At 41.5% G+C, this 26,901-nt stretch overlaps 1 protein-coding gene across 2 annotated transcripts; it reads right to left on the bottom strand.

Moving 5' to 3' along the window:
- Nucleotides 1–1,610: 1,610 nt before the first annotated feature.
- pcgf5a (polycomb group ring finger 5a) lies at nucleotides 1,611–26,827 on the bottom strand. Of its 2 annotated transcripts, XR_005008559.1 has the most exons (10): nucleotides 26,787–26,827; nucleotides 22,765–23,023; nucleotides 17,979–18,075; nucleotides 17,835–17,890; nucleotides 15,923–15,982; nucleotides 15,652–15,803; nucleotides 14,125–14,223; nucleotides 9,668–9,757; nucleotides 2,658–3,155; nucleotides 1,611–2,363 (listed from the first exon to the last, which is right to left on the bottom strand). XR_005008559.1 is itself a non-coding variant. In XM_036593762.1 (9 exons), the coding sequence occupies exons 2-9, from the start codon at nucleotides 22,874–22,876 to the stop codon at nucleotides 3,108–3,110; spliced, it is 714 nt and encodes a 237-aa protein (XP_036449655.1). In that variant the 5' UTR covers nucleotides 22,877–23,023; nucleotides 26,787–26,827; the 3' UTR covers nucleotides 1,611–3,107. The 2 variants fall into 2 exon arrangements, 1 of the variants encoding a protein (XP_036449655.1); XM_036593762.1 differs by having other exon boundaries at nucleotides 1,611–3,155.
- Between the last annotated feature and the right edge of the window lie 74 nt (nucleotides 26,828–26,901).

Here is a 26,901-nt window from a genome sequence, read left to right as displayed (position 1 = left end):
ATGAAACTGAGCACTAACAAACTTTTTGGGAATGCTCCTCCAACTGATTTTGGCAGTTCTTTCAGTGTGATCTAAACCAGGCCTTACGATAAGATGTAATCTAATACAGTGAGGGGACATAATTAATTAGAGCTCATGATGCAGATCCACAGATGTAGCCTCATAAAACCACACGGCCTATAGATCTGCACAAACAGCAACATACATCAGTCGCAACTGCGTAACGTTAAGATGTTCCCAAACGTCATTAACAGATCACCTTTCTAATCATCCCTCAGCTAAACGAGCATAACGGACTTACTTTAGCAATTTAGTTTGTCCATATTATCAATCAAACTGTAAGGCTTTCTTTGACAGCTGTTAAGTTCTAGGAATTAGCCAGGTAAGTGTGAGGTACAAAATTCAAAGTACCAGGTATTTATTTTTGGGTAATATGATGGTAAGCTCCAGGACAATTTAACTAAACAATACTCAGATTCTCGATATTAAATAATTAAATATGTGGCACAGACTTCACAGTACAATGTAATTAAAAATGGTTATAAAACAATTACATAGTACTTTGGAGACTGTTGCCCACAATTACTCAGTTAATATGTAGAACCAGCTGGGCATTTCAGTGTAATTTATTTAGCATAAACTGTCTTGGAACTTATCAGTTTACCCAAATTAATTAGCTGGTACTTTGGAGTTCGTACCTCACACTTTCCTGGTTAATGATTTTGTCACTGAATTCACTAATCTATCATCATCGTCATAACAACAACAAAACCTCTCCAAAAATCTCCAAAATGGAAAGTATACAGAGGAAAAAGCTTTCTTACTTTTCATGTAATTTATGGTGACAAAAAAAGTTTTGAGGTGTTCTGACAATGATACAGACCAATCAGGCATGACATTATGACCACCTCCTGGTTTTTACGCTCACTGTCCATTTTATCAGCTCCACTTACTATATAGGTGCACTTTGCAGTTCTACAGTTACAGACTGTAATTGACCCTGTTCTTCAGTGGTCAGGACCCCCATGGACCCTCACAGAGCAGGTACTATTTGGGTGATGGATCATTCTCAGCACTGCAGTAACACTGACGTGGTGGTTATGTGTTAGTGTGTGTTGCGCTGGTCTGAGTGGATCAGACACAGCAGTACTGCTGGAGTTTTAAACACCTCAGTGTCACTGCTGGACTGAGAATAGTCCACCAACCAAAAATATCCAGCCAACAGCGTCCTGTGACCACTGATGAAGGACTACAGGATGACCAACACAAACTGTGCAGCAGCAGATGAGCTATCGTCTCTGACTTTACATCTACAAGGTGGACTGACAAGGTAGGAGTGTCTAATAGAGTGGACAGTGAGTGGACACAGTGTTTAAAAACTCCAGCAGCACTGCTGTGTCTGATCTACTTATACCAGCACAACACACACTAACACACCACCACCACATCAGTGTTACTGCAGTGCTGAGAATGATCCACCAGCCAAATAGTACCTGCTCTGTGAGGGTCCATGGCGGTCCTGACCACTGAAGAACAGGGTAACAAAGTATCAGAGAAACAGATGGACTACAGTCTATAACTGTAGAACTACAAAGTGCACCTATATAGTAAGTGGAGCTGATAAAATGGACAATGAGCGTAGAAACAAGGAGGTGGTCAGAATGTTATGCCTGATCGGTGTATAATACTATGCAAAAAGCAGTGCACTTCCATTTACTTAATTTCCAGTCAAAATGGCCATTAAGTACAAGTTATTCACGTTTCCTGTATATGAAAGAAAGCAGGTAAACTGATCAAACTTACATAGAGGTGCTCAACAACTAAATATAATATCAAATGGTTCAGTATTTAGTGTTTCCACACTTTGCCTTTTCTACAGCTTTCTTTCTTATTTTCAGTAGTCCTGCTTTCAGGTCCTCAAAGAAATCTGCAGGGAAATTTTTCCACACCTCCAAATGTTCAGTCTTAGAAGTTGGTTAGATTATCTGAAATAATCCTGATGAAACATTTTGACTTGTCGGTCCACAAAACCTCACTCCACAGAGGTCAGATGTCCAGGTTCAGTGTTATAATGTCCATTTCCTTCCTGCAGTGGATTATCTTATATTTACATTTCCTAAAAAAACACTCATTTGTACTTTAACAGCGGTTTTGACTGGAGATTAAATAAATGAGGGGTGGTCTCTGACTTCCATAACCTAAAACTACTCCATGCTTTGGCCTTCGATGCGACTGAAAAAGTTAGGTCGTTGCCCTTTTCGTGATTTTCTGGGACTTCTTTTCCACTGGATAAGACTGGGATGTAATTCGGGGCGCCTTCCATTCAAACCCATCTGAATAAGATCCATTAATATCTCAGGCGGCTGCCAAAAACACCATTACAGGAATCGGAGAGAGAGAGAGAGAGAGAGAAAGAGAGAGAAAAAACAAAGATGAGTGTGTGTGCAAGAATGTGTGTGCGCAAGAGAAAGATAAAGAACGAGGCAAAGGAAAAGAGAAAGAGGGGAGGGAGAAACAGAGAGAGAGAACGAGAGAAAAGAAAAAAAAAAGAAAGAAAACTGAGAAACAGCCTCTGCTGAATTCTCCTGATTCAATGCATCACGCCAATACAAATACTAACACTGGTACACTGGTATGCTGAAAATCAGTGAGCTCACCAGTTCTTCTGCTTAGACTCCACGTATTCGGGGGACCCTGCAAGACAACATTGCTTTCATCTGTCTTTTATCTTCGCTGAAGTGCATTTTTTTTTTAAGTGCTTTTTGTTATTCGTCCATCACAACCCTGTTTGTCCTCGGCAGCGAACTCCCAACAGGGCCATCTCGCGCTGATGTGTTGTCATGGAGACAGCAAGCAACAGAAGTCTTACTTAGAGAAGTAGCCATACATGTCGCTGAGGGGTGGAGCCAAGCCTGTCACTCCAAAACAAGCGAGGGACGAACCAGGAAGAGGTTGGGTGGGAGCAGAAGTGCAGCCAGTCAGGCTGGGTGGCTGTATTTCTGAGGAGGCACAACCATTCATTTAAGCAGGGTTTTTTTTGTGTCGTCTGTCCACTGTATGAGTTCGGTCAGCCTCAGACCAACGAGCGTGCCCTAACCGCTTTGGGTTTAGCCGAAGTCGATGCGGGGCCGGTACTCCAGAACCATGGGATACGGCTGAGGAGAGAGAAAAGAACAGTTTACAGAAACGGTCGTATGCAAAGGTTTGAACGGTTGCGGTCAATTTACATGTTTATAAAAACTTAAATATGTCATTTATATGTAACATTTTAGAGCATAATTTCTATTCATTAGCTGATACATAAATCATAACCATAAATCGCTGTTGTTTCAAGACATGCAGGCAAAATACATCGCTCTATTTAGACGTGCTGCTACTGCGAGTAACAATAGGCAGACCGTGGTCCGAGTCCAGACCCAGACACTGTCCTATGCAGACCTGGACCTTTAACCGATAAACTATGGAGAATTATTTAATTTCGACGGGGTGGTCCTGTTTTAATCAGCGTAACTTCTCTAGCCTTTACGGTAGCTTTAGCAGCCCAGGAGACTCAAAAACCAATCGCATGCGTTGTAAATATCACACGTGACGCTACTCAGCCAATCAGATCTGTGCATTACGTTGAGCACTGAGACTCGAGTGAGTGACGCACACAGAGGGGAGGGACGAGCCGAGAAACAGCAGTCGGAGAAGAAAGTGAGTCAGAGGGAAGTTATTTCAGATGGCGTGATCTAAAAATAGAAAACTGACAATAAATATTGTTGAAATGTTACTGAATTGTACTTTATTTGATTTGACATTCAGTTGTTGACTGTATAAGATGTTGATATACCTACTAGGCTACTCCAGTAAACAGTATATGGCACTGAATCATGATGCAAGTTAGACATTATGATGTTCTGGACCTTTGCTTGAGGAATTGAGGAACTGAACCTTACTGAATTTTAAATACCCCTGCGCTGGTGTTTTGCTTCATAAACAAAACTTTGTTGAAAACCAATACACTGAAGCTTGTGTGCTAAAAGTATCAGTTATTCGAGTGGCTTTTCTGTTTTTTGAATATTTGAATGATCAAATGTATTGAATATTATTGAATATCTGTCACATCCCTAATGTATATTACACTGTACCACTGTACATGAGATGTCACAGCTCTTGGGTATTTGGTTGTTTCCGATTGGACACAGGGGTTGGCAACATGCGGCTCCACAGCCACTTGTGGCTCTTTTACTGTCCTGTGGTCTCCAAGCAGAATTAGATTTGTAGGTAGTAATAAAATAATCCTCCTTTACAGTAAAATAAAGCTCTGCTGATCGTTCAACACAGTTTAACAATAAATGTTCTTAAGCTCTGGAGTTAATGTAGAACTGCTAATTCACCCTTTAACCCTGAAGACAGACTGCTAGTCACCATAGCAACGCAGATAACAGTCTCGCCTAGCTAATAGCTAACGACATTACAAAGAGAGTGATTTAAGATGAACATTGATTATTTGGAGACGAATGGGCTTATTTCTATTTATAATCACTCCAGCTGGTTTCCTGATTCGTTTAATCTGCAACAAGAAACTGTCAAACACTAAAAAGTCACGAGGGTGAAGTCAATGGTTCTAATTTTCCCATTACACCTTAAATGGTGCAGCAGCCTCTGCCACCTCAGGCACCATTTAAGGTGGAACGGGAAAATTCGAACAAGAATCGTGCGAATAAGAAGCTGCGTTCAGCCTCGTAAAAAGTTAATACGTTTTAACTTTTAAGTTAAAAGTTAAAAAACGTTGAGAGACATTTAACAGGAAACTATTCCACTTTTGTGGAAAAGTTTCCTGCCAGAGATGCGAGAAACGTGGCTACAGTTTGCATTTTTGTTTATATTATATTTTTTAGCCTACATCAGCACATACTGAGACATATTTACAGCCAAGATGGTAAAATGGACATCAAATGTGGCTTCCAAGTTGGTTTGATTTTTGTTGAAAGGACAAAATTCTTAACATTTGGGTTGCCGACCCCTGGTCTAACAAATCCAGAGGCAGTTCCCAAGCTCTGTGTTTTTAAGTTAAATTCGCCCACTTAAAACTTATGACAACAGTGCTGATGATAAAGACCATAATAAAAATTGCAGCTCTTTCAGCCCCATCATTAATTTTCAAAAATCTAAATTATGCACATCCCTAGTATTTTGTCCCAGTCGTGGAGCCCAAGTACTTTTGGATCCTCTGCTATTCTTTCCTGTCCCAACTTGCACTTGTAGTGTTGTGTGTGTCTATATGTGAGCAAGTATGTGTGTCTGTAACTGGAGATGTGTGAGTCATAGAGCTGTCAGTAGCTGTGAGCAGCTTCTGCTACTGCCACTCCCACCCATACTGACAGCTGTTCACACTCTTCAGGACTCTTACACACACACACACACACACACACACACACACACACACACACACAATTAAAAGGTTAAAAAGTGAACAGTTTTAAAGTGGTTTGGTGTGAAATGCTCCATTCTAGAACAGCAGAGTCCGAATGGTTCACAGTGGTGGTGATGGGAACCAGACGTCCTAAAAGTTCCCTCACAGAAAGTTATTACATGAAATGGTCATGAACATGCCGCCTGATGCCCGAGACACTGAGTGTGTGTACATGCACTCAACAATCTGATAATAATCGGATTTCTGCAGTTATCTGATTATTCAAGTGGTCAAGTAAACAGCACACTCTGACTTCTTAGATTGGAGTAAGGTCTAGAAATCTGATTAAGAAATCTGATAAAGAGGCTGGATTTTAGCTCAGTAATCAGATTTCTCAGTGCATGTGAACTCCTACTCTGATTTCTTTCAGATTTCTCAGTCTGCGCATGTGCGAAAACATACCGCGGTACCAGAAATAAGCAAGCAGCGTTGCCACAAGATGGCAGCAAAACACTTTCGGAGCGACGCTGAAACCAACTACACGCTTGAAAAAAATAAAGGATCTGAATATGTTTTTAATTAATATTGTTAATATTTTCAGGTAAGGTGGCGCGGCATGAAGTTTGGTTTTAGATCACGGTTACGTCACGTCTTTTTCTGATTACTCAAATGCATGTAAACGCGTTAATCAGATTGACAAAATCTGATTTTCTGCAGTTATCAGATTAGTGAGTGCATGAAAACACACTCATTGTTTTATGACAGTTCAGTGAGAAGGTTTTGGCCTAAAACATTTTCTTGGCAGAGATGTACACGCAGGACACTGCAAGGCAAAAGAGCCCCCCGACTTTTTTAGATTGCACAGGCGCAGCTCAAACAATTTACCCGTACAGTTTTGTTGCTATTTTGGAGGTATACGGTTGGACAAGGCTGTGATACAGGAAATATATTCTAATACAGTGTGCCCATAAAAACTGACCAATAATTCTGACGATTTAACTTTCATTTTCATTCTTTTTATACTTATCAATCAGATCACTGATCAATCTGATTGTAGAAAAAGACATTAAAAGTTGTTGCATTACAAAAAAAAGTTGTTGCATTACAGAGTTTACAAAATGCGAAGGCTCTGAACATGAGGTTTACTGCCTCTTGAGGCTGACATATACGCTAAAGTACCATTATCAACAGAACTCAGAGGTTCACTAGTGGTTTTGGACAGTAAATAAAATGGCTGTAAACAGGTACATCTGCACTGTAGACAACAGAACCCTTGGATCACCACCACTGTAAAAAAATTCTGAAAAGAAATCTACATTTCTCATCAAACCAATCATATTGGCTCGTTTACACCATCATCAAGGACTGAATTATGGACAAATTTAGAAAAAATTAAAATTAATTTTAAGACTCAGGAGGTGAAGACCAGAGGCATGGATTTCTTCTCTTTCTAACGTCTCTCATTACAGTTATTACTTTAAGAAACCCGGACTAGTAGGAGACGTGGCTTGAAATTTACACTCAGAAAGGCAGCCAATCTAAATTTGGCAACACTGTACTTGAACTCTGCTACAGAAGGTTGACAAAACCTTGACATAACTATGCAATAAACATGCCACGACAGATATCATTGCAGTGTATAAATCGAGGTATACATAATGAGTCCAAGTGAAGACCAACACTGGCTGTGTTTACATGCAAAGGCTTTTGCCAATCCGATTGAACATTCTGATTACAGATTAACACTGAGGTGTTTATATTCTTACTCTATTCAACAATCTGATAGAAAATCTTCGTTTACATGCTCACTACAAGTAATCCGACCCAAAATTACACGCATGCGTAGAGAACAATTTAGAGTAAACGTTACCATGACAACCAGCATCACATGAGTCCAGTCAGAGTGAGATGAGCAGCAGTGAGCAGTGCTTGTGTTTTTAACTGCTTTAAAATGATGTCAGACTCAGGAAAACGTCCTTCACATGTCCTTATTAAAGAAGGCCGAGAGGAAGACGTCGTGTTCTGAGACACATAAGCTGGACGTCCGTCCCACCGCCGTCTTTTAAAGATCAGGGCATGAACTTCGTCTCCTCTGCAGAACAGTTTCTGCTCCGCCATGTTGAACGGTATAAACTTTCACTATGACGCGACGAACATGATCAGAACGGACTGAAACTTTCCGATAGGGAATGTAATCAGATACAGGCGTTTACACAGATATTATTCTTCTATTTAACAGATTATTTACAGGATTACCCACCTCGATCAGTCGGATAGAAAATGTATTTCGAACGGCCTCAGTCGGACTAGACTATTCCGACTGAAGTGTTTACATGGACGTATTGTATTCCGATTGAGCTATTATTAACGGATTATTAGGCTGCATGTAAACGTGGCTACTTTGTGGTAGTCGAGTCCAAGTCAAGAGTGAGACCTGGAGCGGAGAGACTGAGATCAGATTTAGATTTACTCAGAATTTGAAAACAGAAAGGGGGTGGATAATATGATAATAATAAATAATATATATATATAATATATAATATACCTTTGCATTGCAACTTTTGGATGCAAATGATGGTGAGGTTATTCTCTGTCCCCTCTTTTCTAAAACTTCAGAATCACCCTCTAAATTCTACTGAATATAAACCAAACAGCACGTTTTCCATTAAGCAGTAGAACACAGAGGGAGTGTGTTATCGCAAATAACATCACAGCTGTGATTTGGTAGCTCGAATGTTCTTTTGCTTTTATACAACAGTTAAATATTAATAAAGTAATAAATTAATAAACTGGGCCGTGAACGCGGCGTTTAATGTTTTAATGTTCACAGTTCCTTCACCAAATTATAGTTCCTTAACGAGCAGCTTGTTGCTGCGTCAGAGTAACAAACTCCGCCCATTCGCTGCACAGTCGGCTGTGAGCCTCGCCTTCTGAAGTACAGACTGAGCCATAAAGCTGCCGCAATATCAAGTTTAGCTCAGTTTTGTCAGTTTTTGCCAGATCAGTATTAATGTTGTTTTGTTCCAGCCAGTCTGTAAAGCATCTTACAGCCCATTTAGTTTGGCGAATGGTGTTGGGTTCATTTCTGGCTGATTCCAGGTTGTTTAGCTGTTCTTCTGTCTCAGCTGCCGACTGAAAAGCTGCTCAGTGGTGATGACAGTTTGGGAATTTAGTGTCATCTCATCTTCAGAGTCTGACCAAATCAGCTGTCGGTCAGATGTGATCTTAAAAGTGTCCATTTTCTGTTTGTGGCAAAGTAAGAAGTAAAAACGTTCAAATGGCTTGAGCGTCTCCTACAGCTGTCAAAGTCGTTGCTTAGCAGCGGAGTGATACAGTGTTTGTGGAAAAACCCATAACAACACGGTCAGAACGCTTCTCAACCATTTAGTTTGCGTGGCCGAAACTAACTGTTGTATAATTTTTATTATTAATTAAAAACAGAGTAATAATAACATTCTGATCTGCTCTCCTGAGGCGTTTGAATGTTGGAAGTAATGAATATCAACAAACTAATAATACGCAGTCAAGCCATCACGGAAGGATCAATCAGATCCTCAGATAGAGGAGGAACAGATTTGATTTAAACAAGTTTTATTCTAGTTGAAAGTTTTGCTGATGTACAATAATGAAAGAAAAAAGTTCCGTTTCCAGTTACGTAAGATGGAGGCATCGCACTCGACTGGGCTCAAGAAAAAGTCCATTTCACCCCGAGACTGAGGTTAGCCCGAGTCCAGACGATGACAAGACCAAGACACAACCGAGTTTCAAGACCGAGAGCGGACTCAGGTACTACAACACTAGTGCGGCGCTTCTAGGTCAATGTGTAGTTGCCCTTAGCTGGCTGCAGTAGTCTGTGTTTGCTTCTTTGGACTGGACACAGACAAAATAAGAAATTCAGACCAATACGTAACACAGGCTTCACTTCCTTGTGGTGGAGTACAGAGTACAGACATCTGGAGGTTCTTATGAAAACGTAAAAAGTAAGAGAAAATCATTATTTTGTAAAAATTCATGACTTGATTGTCTGAAAATTCGGACTCATCTCTGCTTCCTTTGAACCCACTCTGAACGTGGGCACTTACTTTTACACTGCTGATTTCAAGTAATCACACACTCTCTCACCCTTTTTGCTTCAGCAACCGCATAAAAAAACACACACACCCAATGTAACTATGTAAGTGCCAAACGTCGACTGAAGAAAAACGATCCGAGCCTATGAAGTAGTGTATTGTCCACTGAAGCAGACCAGTGGGTGTAACACACACTCACGCTGTCTCCCCGCAGTCTCCAGCGGGTTCGGTAGATGAATTCCAGGGTGTGGTCCTTCCCCATGATTTCCCCATTACACAGAACGTCAAGCTGGAAGCACAAATACACATGAAAAACACACCTACTAGCAGGCAAATACGTTTACCTACGGTATAAATGCTTAAAAAGCTAAAGAAGTAACTTAGTGAAAGGAAAATGTAGAAGCTACAAACACTGAAATATTCAATACTGGCTTGAATGTGATGTACAGTGCTGTGAGAAAGTCAGAGACCACCCTTCATTTACATCATTTCTAGTCATAACAGCTGACTAGTAATGAAAGTTATAAAAGTTATTCATTTTTCAGCCCTGGGGGGGGAAATATACTTTCTTACATTTTTAACTCCTTGAGACCACCGGTGGTTCCAAAACGCACTTCGTCATATTCTTCATAACTTTCATATTTCATAAGCTACATTCTAAAGGTGGGGGTCGTATGAGAGCTGTAACTGTCTTCTTTCCAGTCAAATAGATGGTGATGTAATTTTAACTAATAAAAGAAGCTGAACTCAAGTTTTTTTTCTACTGAAAGTCGACCCATTTTTCCACAAATCTGGGCTATAAACTGTAAACAGATGGCGTCTCTTCAGTGATCTGCTCTGTAAACATTATTTTTATAAAATAATACAAAGAGCGTCTAAGATTTTTGGCTTTCAGCAGTAAATTGTAAGCATATAGCGATATGTGTGATCATAAAACACATGTTCTGTTAATTTGAGGGGAACTTTAACAAAAAAAATTAAATAAAAAATAAAATAAAAATTTATGTTTATTTCATGCAGATACTGAATAATTTGCCTTACGATTTGGTCATGTGAATTCAGATGGAAAAAACAAAATATACCCTGGAGAATAACACAAAATAACAGAGAAGTCTCATGAACTAAATATAATAACACAATTTTTAATATTCTCATTTTTACATTCTTTTTGAAAGACTTGCTTTAAGTTTTTTGAAGAAATCTGCAGGGATATTTTTCCACACTTCCAAAGCTCACACGTATTTCATGTGTGGATCGTATCTGGATATACTTTGGCTGGACCGATTCACACTTTTCAAGGAAGTGCCTCCCCAGAGATCCTCCTGAACTTTTTCTGCATAAAAAGCACATCAACACACACATGCTGTTTCAGCCTTACTGTTTTAGTTTTCCCACTGGTTACGATTAGGGCAACAAACAAACGACTAATTTGATAGTCGGATAATCTATCAATTATTGAAACGAATAATCGATTATTCGGATTATGAATCACTGAATTACCAAATAACTTATGTAGCTATCAGCTTTTAAATTTAGCTGAAGGTTGTTTTATGTGTTTACTAACAATAAAGACAATAAAGATTAATGTCATATTCAAAAATGCAATGTTTTAATGAGTTTTCCTGCTAATACAAAATATAAACAAAACAATTTTTTTTTGTCAAAATTTAAAATCAAGGATGTGCAAAGCAGCAGCAATAAAATATAACAAAACAAAATCAATTTTCTTTAATCAAGCAAATAAAAAAAATATTTAATTTAAAATTATAATTTAAACTGCAGTCTGTGCTCTGTGCATTCTGCTGTCTGTCTGAACTAAATTCTACAATCGCAGAATGGTATTTTTATTGAATCACATCTCTCCGTGCTCCTGTGAGAGTGTCGCTCTCCACTCCCCACTGTAGAGATGATGTGCTCTGATGGAGAGGAAGGGAAAGTGGAGAATGATTGTGGCAAACTTCTCTATGAACAGTTAAATTTGATATCATTTCAGCGGCACCTCTTCATCCAGCTGCCCTGCATGCGCGTAGAACTACCTCATAAAACTGTTCGCAAGTGGTGGCAAACGTCCGCGGAAAACAGAAAACTGTTTGCAACAGTTTGGAAATGCTCTAATATGTTCGCTAGATTTGACCGCACCGGTGGCCTCGATGCTAGGACGGCGATGCAGTGTGTAAAAGTGTAAACGTTATCTGGAAAGTGAACAGGGTCGCTGTGAATAAGGCTACGTTTACACAGCAGGTAAAAGTGGCCCAAATCCGATCTTTTTCCTCAAATGCGACACAGATGTGTGTCAGTGTGAACAGATAAAGACACTGAATCGGACATTTTCAATTCTGATTTGAGACGCTTTCATATGTGGTACTAAAATCCGATACGTATCCGATCTGCAGCAATGCGACTCAGTCTGAACAGCCAGATCGGAATTCATGCGACTTTTACGTCAGTCCAAGTCGACATTCGTCATAATTTCGCGCTGCTGAGACTCACAAACATTTAGTCTGATGTTTCTGAACCAAAACATTAGAAGAGACTCATCGCAGCCGCTCCGTGTTCGAAGAGATTTCGAACGAACCGGCCGAACGTGGCTGGAGGAGACAGAGGCTGCAGCGTCAGAGAACAGTTTAAAGAATCCGAGGACACGAACCAAAGAAGTGGCCGAATAACGCGCCCTTTTTACGGCGAACTTGAACTCATTCTGGGTGATGAGTCCAGCTGTCAACCACTGGAACTTCATACTCGCTCCTGTGATGCTGGCGAAGACGAAACTGAAAGCTGCCGGAGTGACTTGCGTTCACTGGCCGTCATGGCTGTTCACCTCTGGATGAGCCACGTGAAGCACTGTTCTTTTGCGCATGCCGGTCGGTTTAGGAGCTGATCTGTTCAGACTGATGTCGCATACAGATCACATTTAAAAGATAATGTGAACAGCCAAACAAAAAAATCGGATTTGGTGAGAAAATCAGATTTGGGCCGCAGATCGGATACGTATCGGATTTCAGTACCACGTATGAAAGCGTCTCATATCGGAATTGAAAATGTCAGATTCAGTGTGTTTATCTGTTCACACTGACGCACAGACACACATCTGTGTCGCATTTGCGGAAAAAGATCGGATTTGGGCCACTTTGACCTGCTGTGTAAACGTAGCCTAACAGTTACTTGCTTCTCTGTTCCAACTCCATTGGCAATTCAAGGGAACATGCATATCAAAATAGAAGATGTTACAGCTCAGCTCAGAACATGAAGTAAGACGGCGCAAATATCTTACCGAGATGAATCTTATTCATGCAGTGACCCGACGTGTTTCTTTTTCAGAGGCTCCCCTAGCCAGCTGAGGTCGGCTTAACAAACAGCACAACTGACAACCTTTTTTTCTGAGTTTGGCGCAAAATGCTCCCACTTTTTTTTTTTTGGTAATTTTTACCCCAATTTAGTCGTCTCCAATTCCACCCTCTAGTTACGACTCCCCCAATCACACGATACTACCAACGCTAGGAGGGCGAAGGCTAACACAGGCTTCTTCCGAGACCTGTGAAATCAGGTCTCGGAAGACGCATCTTTTCGAGCTGCCGCTCACGCAACGTCATTGGACAGCTGAACGCGCTCGGAGGAAAGCGCCAACCACCAGATCTGCTACGTCAGCTTACAGACGCCTGCGCTGACTAGCATCGCGTCGAGTGATGGGGGGAGAAGCCGGGGCCATCCCACCCACCCAGAGAGCGAGGCCAGCTGTGCTCTCTAGGACTCCGGGCCACGGATGGCTGTAGCATCACCAGGGATCGAACTCGCGAGCTCCTGATGCAGGGCCAACGCTTAGACGGTTCCACCACTCGGGAGCCCCAATGCTCCCACACTTTTAAGGATGTTGTTGTTGAGGCAGCCATCGTGCTTTTATCAAAACATTGCTAGTGAGCACGAGAAACACGCGTGATGACATCACCAACTAATCGACTACTAAATTAGTTGCCAATTAGTCGACTAAGCCGAGTAATCGTTGCACCCCTAGTTACGATACAAGTTGAGAAGCTTGGATTGGACACTTTCATTGGCCCAAAGTGAACAAGGCTCTTGCTCTGAGGAACTTTAATCACTGTTTATTCTCTCACCTGCTAGTCAGCTCACAGTAGACGCGCTTCTGCTCACGGAATTACAAATTTAGACTCCATGAATCCTGACTCCACATGATGTCCAGTGAGGTTCTACTGCAAAATTTGTCTTTTGCCTATTTTCCTCGATAGCTACACACCCTTTCAGACCCACAGCGCTGAGTCGTCTTCTCACAGTGGAAGGATGGACAGAAACACCTGTGGATGTTTTCAGATCTGAAGCAGCTTGATTTTCTCCTCTCTCTCAGAGATGAAAGCTTTAAGTGCTGTTTATCTGATGGGGGCAGTTTTGGTGTCTACCAGGTCTTGCATGGTTGTTAGCAGTCCAGTTTTAATCAATCAGTCTGATCAATCTATTCAGAAATATCTCCTGAAAAATGAATAACTTGTACCTAATGGTCGTTTTGAATGGAAATCAAATAAATGAAGGGAGGCCTCTGACCTTTGCACTGTATTTCTGACAAATCTGGACTTCTGAGGCCTAATTTAATGATATGAGCTGTGATGAACTGGTGAAGAAATAGGATAAAATAAATGAATTTCTTGCCTCATAAGAGCTTGGCAACTTCAGCTTAACACAGAGAAACTTCTTAATGGTGCCTACAGTGACACGGGTGGAGCATCGGATAAACTTCTTCATCAGACCCTGCAACAATACAAAAAGAGTCCATTGTTCACAGACAAGGTACAGGAATTTTAAAGAATAGTATCTGAGCATCACAATGGGAAAATATTTCATACTGTTCAGGCTGCACAGTGTGACAATATTCACAAGTGATGGAAATCAATAACGTAATTTGTGAACTACTCCCACCTCTCAGCATGTGCAATATTGAACATCTCCCAACTGCTTATGCAAGGCGTAGTGCCAGCAAACAGCAACAGGTTACGTTTCAGTGTGTGTGGTAGTTGTAGTCCAACAAACTCAGCTGTTTATAAACAGCAGGTTTTGCGACATACATAATACCCAAAAGTCGTTTCTTTTCAGTCTGTAATGTCAATTATTTTACTGTTCGTCTGCTGAAAAAAGCAAGTAAATGGAAGTATTTGGAAGCTGTTGCCATCTTTAGCCTAAATCCTTTTTAGAAGTAATTAACTACATTTTTAAAAAAAATCATACTTTAAATTACACTACATCTTTAAATAATAAAACATTTCGCTTCCCATTTAGAAAAGTTGTAACTGCAAACATCTGTGCACAGTTTGGGTTTCTCAGCAATGCACAAACAAAAATGCTACTTGCATATTAACGCTGAGTGTGTTTACATGCACTCAATTATCAGTTCATAATTGCATTTCTGCAGTTATCCGATTATTTAAAAGGTCAGGTGACCAGCACACTCTGATTTCTTAGATTGGAGTAAGGTCTAGAAATTTGATTAATAAAACCAATAAAGAGGCTGGATTTTAGCTCAGTAATCAGATTTTTCAGTGCATGTAAACTCTTACTCTGATTTCTTTCAGATTTCTCAGTCTGAGCATGTGCGAAAACAGACGGTGGTACCCGGAAATAATCGAGCAGCATCGCCGCGAGACGCAGCAAAACACTTTTGGAGCGACGCTGAAACGAACTACATATAGAATTAAATATTCTTCATCTTCTAGATGACGTATGTTCATATTTTCAGGTAAAGTGGTGCGACGTTCACTCATGAAGTTTGAGTTTTACATTATGTTTACGTCACGTCGTCTTCTGTGAGTTTATTGGCTGGTTGTTGAGCAGAAATCTGATTACTGTCTGACTCATGTAGACCTGGAGTTTCCCCATTACCTGATTACTCAAGCACATGCAAACGTGTTGATCGGAATACTGACAAAATCTGATTTTCTGCAGTTATCGGATTATTGAGTGCATGTATACGCGCTCAATGTTTTGTGGACGGATGAGACCAAAATAGACTGTTTTGGTTTAAATGAGAAGCTTTTCACGTTGTCAAGTGAAACTGGAATGTTTATCCCGAAAACATGTTGATGCCGGGTGTAAAAAGGCCCTAGGATCGAGTTCGAATAGCCGGTTTTTGAATAACCATCTCCCCCATTCCTGACCAAGACACAAACATATAAGCACACACACCTTTACTATGCTTTCTCCTGATTGGCCGTTGTTTCGCAGGCAGTCCAGGTATATGGCGATCTGTGGGTCACTCCTGTGGTAATCGCCGCCCCTTCCATCATCTTTCTCATCATCTTCTTCGCTGATCCGAGTCTTCTTGGGCCTGGGGCCTTCTGCATCGTATATAAACAGACTTTAATGAAGTGTGGGTGAGTGAACCAAATCCTAACACACACTTCAATCACTGTACACAGGACGTGTGAGAGAGTGTCCATTCATGTGCACTTCTTACCTTCCCCATTTGCTCTGGATTTATTCTTCCTCCAGAAATCAATTTCTTGCTGTTCCTCCTCTAGTCAGGAACAATGATGAACAAAAAAAACAACACATAAACCAAATTTATCACCAGCAAATTCTATGCCATATTATACATCCTCTATAGAACGATGAGCCAATACATTATGAGCACTTACAGATGAAGCGGATAATGGAAGTTATCTCATAACAACAGTGTAGAGCTGGGCGATATGGCCAAAAATGTTATTACGATAAAAAAAAATCATATCGTTCGATATCAATATATATCACGATACATGTCAAATCATTATTTGAAGGCTGATTTTTGCTCCTGAGTGGCTGCTTTAAACTATCCTTTATGGTCAGAACATGATAAACACTCACCAAACAGTGCAACATTTCACAAATCTGTCATGGGAGAGTGGGAGAAAGTTTCTGGTCAGCTGTTTTTATCAGCTGGAAAAGCACGGCCACAATTTTTGTTATATTTATAATTTAAGAAAGAAAACAGAATATTTTTAGCTGTGTGGTGGCGAGTGCTCGGCCAGTGCTAAACTGTTTAGTTTCTCAACAACATCAACTTAATACGAACAGCAAACATTATCTGGCTCGGTAGGTCAGGGATGGATCACACCGTCTTACTGCCGTCACTCCTACCACATCAATGTCAGAGCAGATCACAGTATTCAGACACCAGCTTGCAGAAGACTGGATTCTCTATTCTATCATAGCAGTTTGAGGGGTGAACCGCAGTATATCTGACGCTCGCTGTGTAAAAGTGTGAATCTCTCACACCAGACAAACAGAGTCCTCCTTTTAGGCATGTTTAAACTGAAATCAGTGCTTTTTTGTCTTGTTTGATCTACAGTAACATCAGTTCGCCGTGCTGTGTGAGTGACGGAGCTGCTTCAGGTTAGCCAGCTGCTAAACAGCTAGTCGCGTTCTCCCACTCTCCAATGCCTCACAGCTTCCTCAGTTTACTTTCGTTTAATTCAGTGCTGTAACGAACATGAACCACTTCTTTCTTTCACTTTTGCTGCTTGTGAATGCACTAATACTAAAATATGACTGAGCGCTGTAACAGTGCTGTAGTTGAGAGGAGCAGACGTGATTTAACACTGCTAAAGCTGGTTAGGATGTTAGGAAAGAGGTGAGTTCACTGTAGGTCAGTACAGTTACACCACTGACCTCGTCACTCACACTCGGTCACAGGAGAACAGATCGCCGGTCGCTCCGCTCAGACAGGGCATATATAACTCCACGTTTCAGCCGTCGCTAAAGAATATTTGGCGACTCATTTCACTTCTTGACCCCCCCCTCCCTCTCTAATCATGTCGAAAAACTCAGAAGTGTGCCCTCTCGTGGCGACAGCAGAGTAGTGTCACTTTCCTTGCAGTAGAAAACACCACCAGGGCTGTCGCTTGAACGTGGAGGTGAGAGAATACTCTATTATATCGAACATTTATCGAACATTTCTTATACTTATATCGAGGAAAGTTATATTGCGATACTTATCATTATCGTTTTATCACCCAGCCCTACAGCAGTGCATGTCAAGGCCTGGAATATATTAGATTAAGCAGACAGTCGGTTCTTGTCTTTGTGCCAGGCACCTTCAGAGATCTTGTAGAGTCCTGTTTTGGTGTCATGTAAATGACCAATAACAGAATGAGTCAAGTTAAGACTTTTTCATATACATGCTTTTTGTCATAAAGCAGCTTTGCTGAAAATCCAGGTCCAAGCCCCAAATGACCAAGCCAAAGGCAACAGGGATGAGGAAAAACACCCTAAGAGCATGAGGAAACCTTGAGAAGAGTCAAGACTCAAAAGAGGAAACCATCCTTCTCTGGTTAGACATACTGTTTTGGCTCATCGGTGTATAATATGCATATAATATGATAACTCACTCTCTCGAAGACCAGGCACCAACTTAAAGATGATTTCTTCCAACGTTTTATCCAACCTAAACATAGAACAGCAGCACGTGAAATGAAGAACCTGGGTGGGGCACCAATATATGGAGAGCAAAATTCGTATATGTTCATATATACCTCAGCATTTCTAAAGGGTTGGTTTCATGGACCTGAATGCCACATTCAGGACACTCGTTGCTCTCCTCAAAGTGCTGGACAATGCAGCTCTTACAGACTAGAGAGAGAAAGAGGGGAGATTAAGGGGTCAAATCTGAGTCAGTACTCAGACATGCAGAGAGCCTTTCATTCTCCAGCAAAATTCCTTTATACATCTGGCCTATTCAGCCTACAGCAGTTTAGCCCCACCCATTCACACTGAAGTTATAAGGAGTGTTTCAACCCAGGCTGCTTGCTGAATAGTAATGGCAGGTAGGAATAAGGCATAGTAGTGAAATCTCATAAACGGGACCCCTGATGGGCACTTTAAGCAAGTTCGGGATGGCAGGGAGGCGGAACCAAGGAAAACCCATGAGAAAGGATCTTGGACCTTGGAGTTGAGGCGGCTCAGAGCCAGGCTGGGCCCTTACACGTTACTGCAGTTCAAAATATATCCATTCAGCGGCCGCTATGTAATAATAATCAGGCTGAAGCCCAGCTGTTTGTGCACTTTACGTTCCTGTGAAAGAATCTGCAGTTGTGGCTCTTTTGTTCAAACATTTTATGAGTCACTTCTTTCACTTGTGCAGCATTTATAAGTTACACATCTGTGGGTAACGAATAATTAGCATGGCCAAGTGCGAAAAAAACGAAGCTGCTGAATAACAAACAGAGAACCAAATACCAACATAACAAACTAATACTTAGGTTAGCGCTGGACGATATGACCTAAAATCAATATCACGATTAACTGAATGTTTTACCTCGATTATGATTAATGAACAAATATTTTGTTTTGGTTTTTTTTGCCCTCATAGTTCACTGAAGGTTTGTACTGTAAATATGTTCTGCATATCTTAATGTAAATCATCTCAACAGCCAGATTGGAATTCACGCAGCTTTTATGTCAATCCAACTCGACATTCATCATTATTTCACGCTGCTGAGACTCAGAAACATTTGGGCTGATGTTTCTGTAAAAACAGTAGAAGAGACTCATCCAAAACCCTCCGTGTTTGAAGAGATTTCGAAAGAAATGTCCGAACGCGGCCGCAGGAGAACGAGGCTGCAGCGTCAAAGAACAGTTAAAAGTCTGAAAGTGAAGTTTAAAGAATCCGAGGACGCGAACCAAAGAAGCGACCGCGCCCTTTTTACGGCTCGAACACATTCTGGGTGATGAGCCCAGCTGTCAGTCAGTGAAGCTTCATGATGGCTCCTGTGATGCTGGAGAAGATGAAGCTGATCCTCCGGGAGCGACTGGCGTTCACTGGCAGCCGAGATTGTTTACCTCTGGATGAGCCGTGAAGCAGCGTGACGCTCTGTTCTTTTGAGCATGTGGGTCAGTTTAGGAGCTGATCTGTTCAGACTGATGTCTCATACAGATCACATTTAATAGATAATGTGAACAGACAAACAACAAAAATTTGGATTTGGTGAGAAAATCAGATTTGGGCCACTTTTGCCTGCTGTGTGAACACAGCCTTAGCTTCCATGTCGCAGAGCGGACGTGGCAGAGTCATGTGATACACGCGCGGTAGTACGTTTTTAAGGGGACAGTACATGAACACACAGAGTGGGGAAAAGAATGAACAGAATTTTAAAAAAATCGAAATAACCAACATCGGTTAGAAGTTCTGAATGTCGGATTTCGATTACTTTTGATTAATCGCCCAGGCCTAACTCAAGTATTCATATTATTCAGGCCTGCCCTACAGCCAAGACATATTTGTTGTCCTAAGTTTGCTAACAAGTACATGGAAGCTTATGACCACCAGCTTAGCATTATGCAAGCAAATAGACAAAAGTACACTACATAGCTAAAAACAGAAGTAGCATCTTCATCTTCAAGCCTAAAAACCACAGACTAGACGGCTTATTAGTATTGAGGGGTATCGGTATCAAAGCTGATATCAGCAGAAAATGCTGGTTCAGATATCAGAGTGCAAAAAAAAAAAAATCTGATCCAATCCTGCAGTAAATCTACCCTAAACTGCCACACATGACGTTGTTAGCGTTGTATTTTTTCTTGTGGTGTAGCAGAATTAGTCTGAGCACGATAGACTACTTTTAGTTGCTCAACTTTAGAGAAGTGCTTCAATTAAAAATCTCTCATTTTAAAGTGAAATCACTTTAAAAATGTATGTTGGCTCAGTACTGGTATTGACCGATACTCAAGGTTTCAATATCGATATCGGAAAAGATAAAGTGCTGTTGTGCCAACTTAAAGCCTTACTCTTAATATCTGTGATGAGCTATCTGCTGAGCGGGTCAGCATCAGACGAGAGGAAACCAAAATAAGCCACATTATTACATGGTTCAAAGGGGAACTTCACTGATTTTTACAATTTTTTGCATAATTCTGTCATTGCAGCATAAACAAATTAATTCAGAGTGGTTTGATGTAAAACAGTTTCCTGTAGAGAAAGTTACAAACTTCAATGTCTACAACACAGATATAGCCATTACGCAAAACCACTAACTGTAAATGTAAAGTTTGTGATGTAAATCAGTGGAAATCTGAAGGAAATCTGAAATCTGAAAAACTTTATCACAAAACTATCATAAAACAGTGTCTCGGGCATCAGGCAGTGAATTCAGAACCATTTCATGTAGTAACTTTCTGTGAGTTTAGCTTTTAGAGGCATTAAACTCTTCAGACGTCTGGTTCCTATCACCACCACTGTGAACAATTCTGACTCAGGTCAGTTTCTCTAGAACAGAGCGTTTCACACCAAACCACTCTGAATGACTCTGTTTACATCTGAACCATTTAAACACACAGAAATTTTGAAAAATTGGTGGAGTTTCCATTTAAATTTGCTACGTTTTCAGTGGATGTACTTCATATACACCGATCAGGCATAACATTATGAGCACCTCCTTGTTTCTATGCTCATTGTCCATTTTATCAGCTCCACTTACTATATAGGAGCACTTTGTAGTTCTACAGTTACAGACTGTAGTCCATCTGTTTCTCTGCATACTTTGTTAGCCCCCTTTTACCCTGTTCTTCAGTGGTCAGGACCCCCATGGACCCTCACAGAGCAGGTACTATTTGGGTTGTGGATCATTTAAACACCCCAGTATCACTGCTGGACTAAGAATAGTCCATTAACCAAAAATATCCAGCCAACAGCGTCCTGTGACCACCAATGAAGGACTGGAGGATGATTAGCTCAAACTGTACAGCAAGAGATGAGCTATCGTCTCTGGCCTTACATCCATACAGGGTGGACCAACAGTGCAGGTGCATCTAGAGTGGACAGTGAGTGGACACAGTGTTGAAAAACTCCAGCAACACTGCTGTGTCTGATCCACTCAGACCAGCACAACACACACTAACACACCACCACCACATCAGTGTTACTGCAGTGCTGAGAACGATCCACCAACCCTACAAAGTGCACCTATATAGTAAGTGGAGCTGATCAAATGGACAATGAGCGTAGAAACAAGGAGGTGGTCATAATGTTACGCCTGACTACGGAACCAGTGAGTAAACTTCTATAAACATAGGTGAAAAATAGAAAATTCTGTCTTTTTCTGACTGAGATGTAAAATTGATAGGATAAATTAATGTTAGCATGTTTGTTTCCTCTGTGGTACTAAAGGGTCACTGATAGCCGTAGCTTTTAAATGGCATTTGCTGATATTTTTAGCGTAACATTAGGTCATTTTTGAGTAAACAATAACATTGCATGTGTAATATTTATATGTGGCTAATGTTAGCCTAACAAGTGAGTTACATAGCTAACCTGGGCCAATGTTAGTTTCCCAAATAAATGGATTAACAAGCCTCCCTTTAGACCTCCACTTGAGCAAAAGTACAAAAGTATTTGCCTTCAAATGTACTTAAGTATCGAAAGTAAAAGTACTAAAAGATTAATTATGACTCTGATGTAATAAGACTCGCTTCATTAACTCATTTTAGGTGAAAATACTCCAGTGTCTCTCTTGGTAAACCAGTCTTTTAATAGAATGTCATTAATTAGTGACGCTGATGTCTATTAAAATGATCAAAAGCATTGATGATTGGTGCTTTTGCTTCGCACTTCTTTCGTTTTGACATGTTACATTTATATGCACACATAAACCAAAAGGAACGACAGATTTCTCATAATGTAGTGGAGTAAAAAGTGAGATATTTGACTTTGAAATGCAGTGGAGTGAAAGTAAAAAGTCACCCAAAATGGAAATACTTCAGTAAAGTACATCCATCCATCCATCATCTAAACCGCTTATACTTCTGGGTCGCGGTGGGGTGCTGGAGCCTATCCCAGCTGTCATTGGGCGGAAGGCAGGATACACCCTGGACAGGTCGCCAGTCCATCGCAGGGCAGACAGACAGACATACACATTCACACACACACCTAGGGGCAATTTAGCCTGTCCAATCGGCCTGACTGCATGTTTTTGGACTGTGGGAGGAAACCGGAGTACCCGGAGGAAACCCACACAGACACGGGGAGAACAGGCAAACTCCACACAGAAATGACCCTGGTCACCCGGCCGGGAATTCAACCCAGGCCCTTCTTGCTGTGAGGTGACAGCGCTACCCACTGCGCCACCGTGCCGCCTTCAGTAAAGTACAGATACACAAAAAGCTACTTAAGTACAGTAACGAATTACATTTACTTTATTACTGTCCACCACTGGCTAGAAGAGAGAGTCGATCACTAAATGACAGGCTGCAGTTAAGCCAGGCCAGTTCAGGGTTCGGTTCGGGGTGAAGGTTAAGCTTAACAGAGGGAGAAAAGGTGGACCTTACATGTGTGCAGGCATTCGGTGACGGCGGTGGGTTTGATCAAGTAGCCGTGGCACATGGAGCAGGTGATGTACCGGTTAAAGTCTCTGACCAGGTGCCTCCTCTGGGTCGCCATCTTCACTAGAAGGTCACGGAGGTCAGGGGTCAGAAACTAGGGCCCTACAGGATGGGCCTGCCGCAGTGATACTGTCCTCGCCTCAGCTCCGAGGCAGCTGATGGTCCAATGAAAATACATTCTTCTTCTCACTCTGACTGCAAGCCCCTGAAGAACAAACAACACCGTCAGTGAGGTTAAGGGGACATACTGGCCAAAATGAACAGTGTAACTGTTGCTTCATCTGTTATAAGCAGGCCTGCTTCGCCTCCTACAGTGGTGTCACAATAGTCTCTAGAGTGAGACTTTCCAGCTTAAAGACTGGGAAAATCCCCTTCTAATGATGTATCTAGAAGATGGGAGGAAAACTATAAGATTGAGGTTGTAATCTTGGGGACGGCCTGTTTTTTTTGCCCACTAACTGGCCAGACAGCTAACATTACTGATATGGCAAATATCATGTCCCTATGATTAGCCTTGACACCCACATTAACAGTCAGGATTTCTTTATCACTGTATGGGGGATTCCCAATGGTTGTATGAATGCATGCTGGGTAGTGTAATGACAGAACATTGATGGAAAACATAAAAAAGGGTAAACAATTGTGAATTATTTCAAACCAGTGGGGCTGAGGCATGCAGTGCTGTGCTACAGAATATTACATAACATGACTGTTGTCGTAAGAAAATCTTGTATCTCCAAAATGATAATTTTACAGGAGAAGGAGAAAACCTACTTTACTTTTAATGTAAGTCAATGGAACCAGACTTTTTTTTCAAGTCATTTTGGGCCGGTTTTTTTTGGTCCATTCTTCATTACATTTACACACAACGTAAAGGGCGACAGGCATTTTCAAATTGTGTCAAAAACTGAAAAACAATAAAAACCGAGATATGAGGTTTTCATCCGACAACAGCGAAATGCTAGTTTTAGGCTGGAATGCCCCTTTAAACCTTGACCAGAGGTCACTAATAGGCGGACCGCAGTCCGAGTCCGGACCCAGACGCTGTCCTATGCGGACCTGGACCTTTAACTGATAAACTATGGAGAATTATTTAATTTCGACAGGGTGGTCCTGTTTTAATCAGCGTACATTTTCTAGCCTTTACGGTAGCTTTAGCGGCCCGGGAGACTCACAGACCAATCGTATGCATTGTAAATGTCATGTGACGCTACTCAGCCAATCAGATCTGTGCATTACGATGAGCACTGAGACGTGAATGAGTGACGCACACAGGAGGGACGAGGCGAGAAACAGCAGTCGGAGAAGAAAGTGAGTCAGAGGGAAGTTATTTCACATGTCGTGATCTAAAAAGAGAAAACTGACCATAAATATTGTTGAAATATGACTGAACTGTACTTTATTTGATTTGACATTCAGTTGTCGACTGTATTAGATGTTGATATACCTACTAGGCTACTCCAGGAAACAGTATATGGCACTGAATCATAATGCAAGTTAGACATTATGATGTTCTGGACCTTTGCTTGAGGATATTTTCTTTAACTGGACCATGCTGAATTTTAATTAAATACCCCTGGCCTAGACCATTAAACAGACTCCAAGGCCATCATTTCCAAGTTACATTATATTTCCAAATAAAACACAAAGCGCACAATTATCACGGATCTCAAATGTCAGTTCTGTCAAGTCTCACTACTATCCTGCCTTGCTGTGCCGGAGGAATAGGTACTTTTTAAAAACTTTTTATTTTTTCATAGCGGTCGGCCTATAAATGAGAACTTGCTCGGAAAGTCCCTGTCAAGGGAAAAAGGGGGAAAACCTTGAGGGTGTGTCACTTCAAAAGTTCTCACTGGAGGGATGTTATTGTGAGTACCTTCCAGATGTTGTACACAAAACGGTTTTATGACTGTCTCCACCCACCCAAAACAATATCGAGTACCCAGCTCCAGAACATATAGGACAAACAGGCTCATACCTACACATACCTACCGAAACATGCTCAAAAACAAAAATCCTGGACGAACAACTCAAACAGAACACCTGGGAAGCAGCAGCTGTCGCTACATTAAAGGAAAACTCCACCAATTTTTCCAAAATCATGAATAATTCAGTCCTTGAGATGTAAACAGAGTGATTCAGAGTAGTTCGATGTGAAGTGGTACATTTTAGAGAAACTTACAGACTCATTTCTTTACAGTGGTGGTGATAGGAACCAGGGGTCGCCATGTCTGCAACACAAATATAGCCATTTTATTCACTATCCAAACAAACAGTGAACCTGCAGGCGTCTTCTGAGGCTTTATATGTAACGTTGATATGGAAAAATAAACATAACTGTGAAAAATAAGTTTTCTTTTGGGACTATGTTGCCTTACACTGCCCTGCATGCATCTCTCCACAACGAATGGATTAAAATAAATATATTTTAGGCCAAATCTTTATCACAAAATAACGGGTCAGACACCAGGCAGCACATATCAAACCACTTAACCTCTTATTCTCCAGGGTATATTTTGTTTTTTCCATCTAAATTTCCATGACCAAATCGTAAGGCTAATTATTCAGTAACTGCATGAAATTAATGTAAATTTTTATTTATTTATTTTTTGTAAAAGCTCCCCTCAAATTAACAGAACATGTTTGTTTATGATCACACATATTGCTCTATGCTTACAATTTACTGCTGAAAGCCAAAAATCTGAGACGCTCTTTGTATTATTTTATAAAAATAATTTCTACAGAGCAGATCACTGAAGAGACGCCATCTGTTTATAGTTTATAGCCCAGATTGGTGGAAAAATGGGTCGACTTTCAGTAGAAAAAAAAAATTGTGAGTTCAGCTTCTTTTATTATAAGGGTTTAAAATCACATCACCCATCTATTTGACTGGAAAGAAGACAGTTACAGCCTCATACGACCCCCACCTTTAGAATGTAGCTTATGAAATATGAAAGTTATGAAGAATATGACGGAGTGCGTTTTGGAACCACCGGTGGTCCCAAGGAGCTGTTAAGCAATAAATTTCCGCGAGGGAGCTTTTAGAGCTGGACGTCTGGTTCCTATCACCACCACTGTAAACAATTCTGACTCTGCAAGTTTCTCTAGAACAGAGCATTTCGCTCCAAACCACTCCGAATGGCTTTGTTTACATCTCAACGATTTAATTAAGTAGAATTTTTTGAAAAGTCGGTGGAGTTCCCCTTTAAGGCTGTTCATTTAGGCTGTGAATTTCAGTCTAGAAGTGCAGCTATTCGGCTTCAGGCTGGCAAGTTCATCAGCACAGTCTGAGTTTGTGGCCCTGCTGTAGAAGTGAAGAAGCGTCTCACTCGCTCCCTGTGACGTAATATGACAGCAGCAGAGAGAGGTATGCTACTTTACGTAATAGGCTGAAGGCGCGCAGCCCGCGAGGCGAAGATAAAAGGGGCTGAAATGTGGTTCGGCGAGGACAGCAGTCCAGCAGACACACCGCAGGTCAGCTGTTCACCTCGGTAAACACAGAAAACAGGCTTGTGTGTGACGAGGCTGAAGTTGCCTTCCTATTCGCCAGCTTCTCCTTCGAATTTCCCCGTTCCACCTTAAATGGTGCGGCGGTTACATCCAGGCGCCTGGCTCCAGAACGTAACTGCTGCACCATTTAAGGTGGAACGGGTGAAATTCGCGTCACCGACCACGTCTAGCTCGCTCCTCGCCTGTACCGAGAGTACCAGCGTCATGCTCCGCGTGACGTCATCGCCACGAAAATCACAACACATGGCAAGTTGGACTCGCCGGACTGTCTCGCGCGTTCCCTCGCGTTATTTTTTAACGAAACGTTACTCGTGCCCACCTAAAAGAAGCCCCGCCGGCTGCGCTAACGGCTGACGCCACAGCCACACATGACATAGATCCCCCCCCCCTCCCCAAAACTTTGCCCACACACGCTCACTCCTTCCCCGAGCCGCTGACGGGGAGGCGGCGCTACTCACCCGCACGCACACCGCCGTCTCCGTCTGCTCCGCCGCGCCCGTTCGGCGGCGGTGGACGAAGAGCTCGAGCCGCCGGAAAGTCGCGTCACGCGTGGCCCTCGCGGGGGGGGAAATA

Source organism: Colossoma macropomum, unplaced genomic scaffold (assembly GCF_904425465.1).
Source record: "Colossoma macropomum unplaced genomic scaffold, Colossoma_macropomum, whole genome shotgun sequence".
In the NCBI taxonomy this organism is placed as follows: domain Eukaryota; kingdom Metazoa; phylum Chordata; class Actinopteri; order Characiformes; family Serrasalmidae; genus Colossoma; species Colossoma macropomum.
Note: the sequence above shows the minus strand (reverse complement) of the source record. Positions and strands in the feature narration are given on the sequence as shown.

What these genes read in the sequence shown, in the direction of transcription:
- pcgf5a (XM_036593762.1), bottom strand. Translation starts at nt 22,876, where the DNA reads ATGGCGACCCAGAGGAGGCACCTGGTCAGAGACTTTAACCGGTACATC. An exon ending in AACCCTTTAGAAATGCTGAG is followed by an intron (nt 17,891 to 17,978) that starts GTATATATGAAC and finishes TTCTATGTTTAG; the next exon opens with GTTGGATAAAACGTTGGAAG. An exon ending in AGTTGCCAAGCTCTTATGAG is followed by an intron (nt 9,758 to 14,124) that starts GCAAGAAATTCA and finishes TTGTGCTTCCAG; the next exon opens with CTTGACGTTCTGTGTAATGG.